The sequence below is a fragment of the Salvelinus namaycush genome, chromosome 29, assembly GCF_016432855.1.
Source record: "Salvelinus namaycush isolate Seneca chromosome 29, SaNama_1.0, whole genome shotgun sequence".
In the NCBI taxonomy this organism is placed as follows: Eukaryota; Metazoa; Chordata; class Actinopteri; order Salmoniformes; family Salmonidae; genus Salvelinus; species Salvelinus namaycush.
The window spans coordinates 12,772,396-12,777,795 of record NC_052335.1 but is presented as its reverse complement, the minus strand read 5'-3'; the positions used below and the strand labels follow the sequence as shown (position 1 = coordinate 12,777,795).

Below are 5,400 nucleotides of genomic sequence, written 5' to 3'. Positions count from 1 at the left end.
CGAGTTATCTTGAACGCTTGGAAGTCGGGGATTTCCGAGATTCCAGCTGTTTTGAACGCGGCATATATACCAAAAGGAAATGAATGACGCTCCGCCCAGCCGACTGTCGACCAATCGCGTTTACGTTGTCAGTTTGCGTCACAGGTTGCTGAACTAATCGTCCCATAATCCCTTCTAAAAGTCAGGGTTTGGGTCAGGGTTTACAGGCATGTATTTTCGGTAACTGGTGACGAACCGATATTCAGGATACAACAGCGTCACAAAAGTTGAAATAAGATCTGTTGCTTGTGTAGGCTACTATAATATAGAGTATTTAAGGGAAATATATACGTATTTAATAAGGCACAGTATGCACGCAAAATTGTATGCATTTGTGTTGCACATTCATACAGTGCAGCATGCCATGAAAATTATTCCAATATATAGTCTACCCGTTCTGTCAAATGTATAGCCTACCACTAGATGTCGCAATGTGAGCAGTGCACCTTAGCCTAGTAGACTACCGCTAGTATCTTATCTTTCTACCGTTTTGTGTAGATATCATCCAACAATCATCAACATTTATTTATGCGCAATTTTGACTATGTTCACTTTTGCATATTTTCCCCATTTCACCCACCTCAATCTATGGATTGAGTGATTTGACAGCTGAGCTGATTGTGTCACCCAATAGGTAACTTAATTGGTGCCTCCTCCCACTGATATGACAGGACGACATTAAAGTTTATTAAAAGCTTTTCACAATTGATCTGGGCCTGTTATTATAGAAATAGCGTCCAATGCATCATCTTGTCTGAGCTGACCATTTGGGCATATCAGGTTCTCTTGCAATTATTTGACTGTTCATCTGAACCAACAAACAAGGAACCTGTTGCGGTGAAAACCAGATAAGGTACGTGGTGTCTAATTTTGTAGGCTAGCAAGTATCAACCCAAAATAGCCTATTTTTGTGTTCTGTTTCTGGGCTACACAAAGGCTACAATTAATAGGGCTATAGCCTAATACTAATTTGAAGAGGTTCTATGCATATTTCATAAACTGAAACTGATCAAGTTACTTTGTACAAGTCCAATATCGGCCACTTTCAAAAACAATCGAGCGCTCTCGGTCTCCCCCTCTGATTGTGATTCAAAGCAATGACTTGAGCATTTTTCCTGTTCCTATGCGCACAACAGACGCTTGCAAGCTCGCGGAAGGTTTACAGCACTTGTAGGCCGACGATTTTCAGCCACAACAATTCACGTCTGGAGTCACATTTAGGGATAAACATCAAGAGATTAATTATAAATGACTCGTAAATGTATTCAATTTCTCAAAGCAAATGTTTCTTGCACGGAATATCGGCACTTTGGGCAAGAGAGGGACACAATTGGAAGGGAGATCGTGGTCAATTAGTTCCCTGCACTATGGGTTGTTGGTAACCAGATTTACCTGAAATACAGCTGGAGTAGCCTATGGTGCATACCTGGAATACAGATCTTGTCTAGGGTATTTAAAGGTCTCACAGTTTGCAAGAATGAGAACATTTCAGGGGAGAATTAGGTATTGTTGGCACAACAACGGCAAGAAGAGCTGGCTTTTATGAATAACTATCTTTCATTATGTCATTGTCAGCAAGGGCACCAACGCATAATATTGAGATGCAGACTCTTCTGAAGGGCAGAAGAGTGGGCTACTGGCTCAGCGAGAAGAAGATCAAAAAGATGAATTTCCTGGTATTTGTGGACATGTGCAGGTAAGAACATTTAACAGGCTATTAGCCTACCAATACATTATGTAACCACGAACGTATTCGTGAAGTTAAGCCAATAGTTTTCCGTCACTTGACAATGGTTTCACGACTTTTACGATGTGAAACCTGTTGCTGAAATGTAGGCTACAGGGCTTTGCACGTATTTATACCACATTTAATTACACACTGGTACGGGACTCAATGCTCGACTTCGACTGAAATAGGTGCCGGTTCTCATTTTGGGCGCCACAACTCGGCACTATTTTAAGCCAATATTCCATAATGTGCAGGAACTCAAGCATTAGAAAATGTGTGGTGTGTTCCTGGCCAAATCAATTAATGTGCTCGCTGAACGCCAATATCGAGAAATCTCACATACTTATTTCGGTTGTCATGTTGACAATTCCTTGGAATCTTCAATAGGCTATAGTGCTGCCTTCTAGAATGATAGTTTAGTCGTTTTCCCTAGTCGAACATGCATAATAATATCAATGTGATTGGATTACAGTCAGTCTTTTTCATCCAGATGTTTCCACTTCGACCCATCGCCGGGTGCTGCAGCACCCCCTAAAAAATCAGAATTAAAAACAAATAAAATATAATTTTAGCCAAAATCTTCAAGAAATTGCAGGGTGTGGCAAGCTTGTCTTAACATGTATTCAGAGAGGCTACCTGGCAGACAGGTTTTACTGGTTATTCAGATGGCCTATGACGTTTTACTGAAGCCAGTGATTGGACATGACATAGTCCGGTCCAAAATTATTTGCACGCTTGATGAAGATAAGACTATAAAATAAATTATACAAATACTGAGCTATAGTGTATGCTCCAACAAATTGGGAAATTATTTTGTACTAATCCAATTTCTCAAATAATATATTTTGTTTAACAATTAATAAAAGAAAATGGGTGTCGAAATTATTGGCACCCCTGTTTTCAGTACTTTGTGCACCCTCCCCTTGTGAGGATAGCAACACTTAGCCTTTTTTATTTAACCTTTTATTTTGTCAAGGAGTCATACGGAGTCCAAGGTCTCTTTTACAGATGAGCCCAGAATTACAGAGAATGCACACATCAATATAAATACAAAATTCCCAGAAGAAAGAAAACAACACTGTCAAAAACCACAAACACATTCACCAGTAATATGGTTTTATATTGAAGAACTGATTGGGAGGGATCTTTTCCCTTTCCTCCGTTGCGCTTATGGACTGCCCTCTTCAATTCAAACCACAGGTTTTCAAAGGGGTTCAAGTCTCGAGACTGAGATGGCCATTGCAAAATGTTGATTTTTGTGGTCAAATAACAATTTATGTGTGGTTGAGGTCATTGTCTTGCTGTAAGATCCACTTGTGGCCAATTTTCAGCCTCCTTACGGAGGCAACCAGGTTTTTGGCTAAAATGTCCCAGTACTTGGTAGAGTTCATGTTGTTAACCTTAACAAGGGTCCCAAGGACCAGTGGAAGAAAAACATCCCACCACCATATTTTACAGTAGGTCAAAAGTCATTTTATTCACAGCTTGTTTTTATACCACTCTTGTCCGCATTTCTTTTACACTTTGTTAAGTCATGTTCGTTACCTCATTAGCTTACAACCTGGTAACTTTACCAGTATATCCAAACATTTGGGGGCACAGAAAGGAAAATTGATGGCTTCTTCAGGAGATCAATAATCATACCAATGAATGAATGCGATACTGTATCTAGCATGTCATCACAAACTTGGTGCTCCTAAAGAGACTGTGTACAGTTTTCAATGCAATGCATCTCAATAGGAAAATTGAGCTTTTACATAATGTAAAAACCCAATATTCCACAAATGACATTTCAATGAGAGGTATTTGTATCATCATTTTAGAAAATGTATTTACATGGTTACAAATTAGATTCTAGGGCACATGTGCTTCAGATTTAGCTATAATTCATATAGGCTCTCAATTGATTTTTAAAAAGTCGTATTTTCTGGTGCTCTTAATTCTGTTGTGCTATCAATGAAAAATGTTATTTAGAGCCCTGTGCATGTTACCTCATTTTACATATCCTAGTGAAACGGGAAGCTATGGAAGGCCACAATTCTGATGAGATTAAGTTAATCTCAATTAGAATGATAATGCAGATTTAATTGATTTTATAAGAAACGTTTAAGGATACCATTAATTGACGTCTCATTTTGAGATTTATTTTTACTTGTTAAACAATCTTTCTCTGAGATTGTATTTGTATAAAATGCAAAAAGTGTTGTTTTTTTAACATACAAAGCTCTGAATTTATATTAAACAGTATTTTTTTTGCACATCTTCATCAAGGGTGCCAGTAATTTGACCCAACTGTACCTCGGACTATGCTATGGGCAACTGCAGTGTTCAGCTCTTCTCATTGTTAAAGCCAGGAACTGAAAAGTGAATGTGGCAAAGTACTGGCAAGTCATAGCGAGTCTTGTGCTAAAGTGGGTTTACCCTACGCCTGTTGATCTATAGGTAATAGGTGTTAAGGGCCGACGTTTGCAGCCTGGTCTCAAGCAGTATAGTAGTGTTAAATGCCAAAGTTGTGAATTTCCTCTCCATGAAGTTTAACACATCAAGAAATGTCACATGGCTCTCACTTAAACCCATGCATGTCGCACGTGCACACACAGTGGATAGCGTTATGTAAATACTGTGAGGCATCACTATGTAAAGCCACTCCTTCAGATGGAGGTATGGATAAGAAAGACTAACGGGACCGTGTCACTGTTCCTCAACCTCCAGGATAAGAACACTTCTGGTCTCCTTTTTCAGCAATGTTTATCCTGTGGTTCACAACCTATGGGCAGACATATTTTACTTGAACTGATTTAGATGATTGTGACTTGTCAAACACTTCCTGTCCCTCTCTCAGCAGAGCTGGATTAGAGCACGGGGGGTGGTGCTATGCTTGTCCAAAAGAAGATGTCATTAAGACCCCCCCCCCCAAACATTGTACATATTTTCACATGAACCTCCCCTTGTACTGTAAAATAATTGAACACCCTCAGAATTAACTCCAAATAATGTTTACGACCCAAAATAACTTAGCCATGCTTATAAACAGTTATCGACTTTACCACTTCAGCATTTTTAACAGGTCTCTTTCCATTCATCAACTGGCCACTGAACAGTTTGGATTGATTTTATTTGTCAGTAAAAAAATTGATATCAATCATGACCCAAGGTATGTGGACACTTGTCGAACATCTCATTACAAAATCATGGGCATTAATATGGAGTTGGTCCTGCCCTTTGCAGCAAAATAGCCTCCACTCTTCTGGGAAGGCTTTCCGCTAGATGTTGGGACTTGCTTCCATTCAGCCACGAGCATTAGTGAGGTTGGGGGATTAGGCCTGGCTCGCATTCGACGTTACAATTCATTCCAAAGGTGATTGATGGGGTTGAGGTCGGGGCTCTGCAGGCCAGTCAAGTTCTTCCACACCGATCTCGACAAGCCATTTCTGTATGGACCTTGCTTTGTGCACGGGGGCATTGTCATGCTGAAACAGGAAAGGGTCTTCCACAAAGTTGGAAGCACAGAATTGTCTAGAATGTCATTGTATGCTGTAACGTTAAGATGTCCCTTCATAAGCCTCCCGGGTGGCGCAGTGGTCTAAGGCACTGCACCCAGGCTCTGTCGCAGCTGGCCGCGACCGGAATAT

The 5,400-nt window shown here is 40.1% G+C and overlaps 1 protein-coding gene across 2 annotated transcripts in view; it reads left to right on the top strand.

Annotated features, from left to right (window-relative positions):
- The first annotated feature begins 713 nt into the window (after positions 1 to 713).
- The window catches only part of itpk1a (inositol-tetrakisphosphate 1-kinase a), a 66,581-nt gene continuing 61,894 nt past the window's right edge, over positions 714 to 5,400 (top strand). Inside the window, exons 1-2 of one of the 2 annotated variants that reach the window (XM_038968261.1) lie at positions 714 to 892; positions 1,615 to 1,735. In XM_038968261.1, the coding sequence (XP_038824189.1) occupies positions 1,641 to 1,735 (95 nt within the window). In that variant the 5' untranslated portion in view covers positions 714 to 892; positions 1,615 to 1,640. Of the gene's footprint in view, positions 893 to 1,179; positions 1,736 to 5,400 lie in introns of those variants that run through there. The other variant, XM_038968260.1, reaches the window with a different exon arrangement.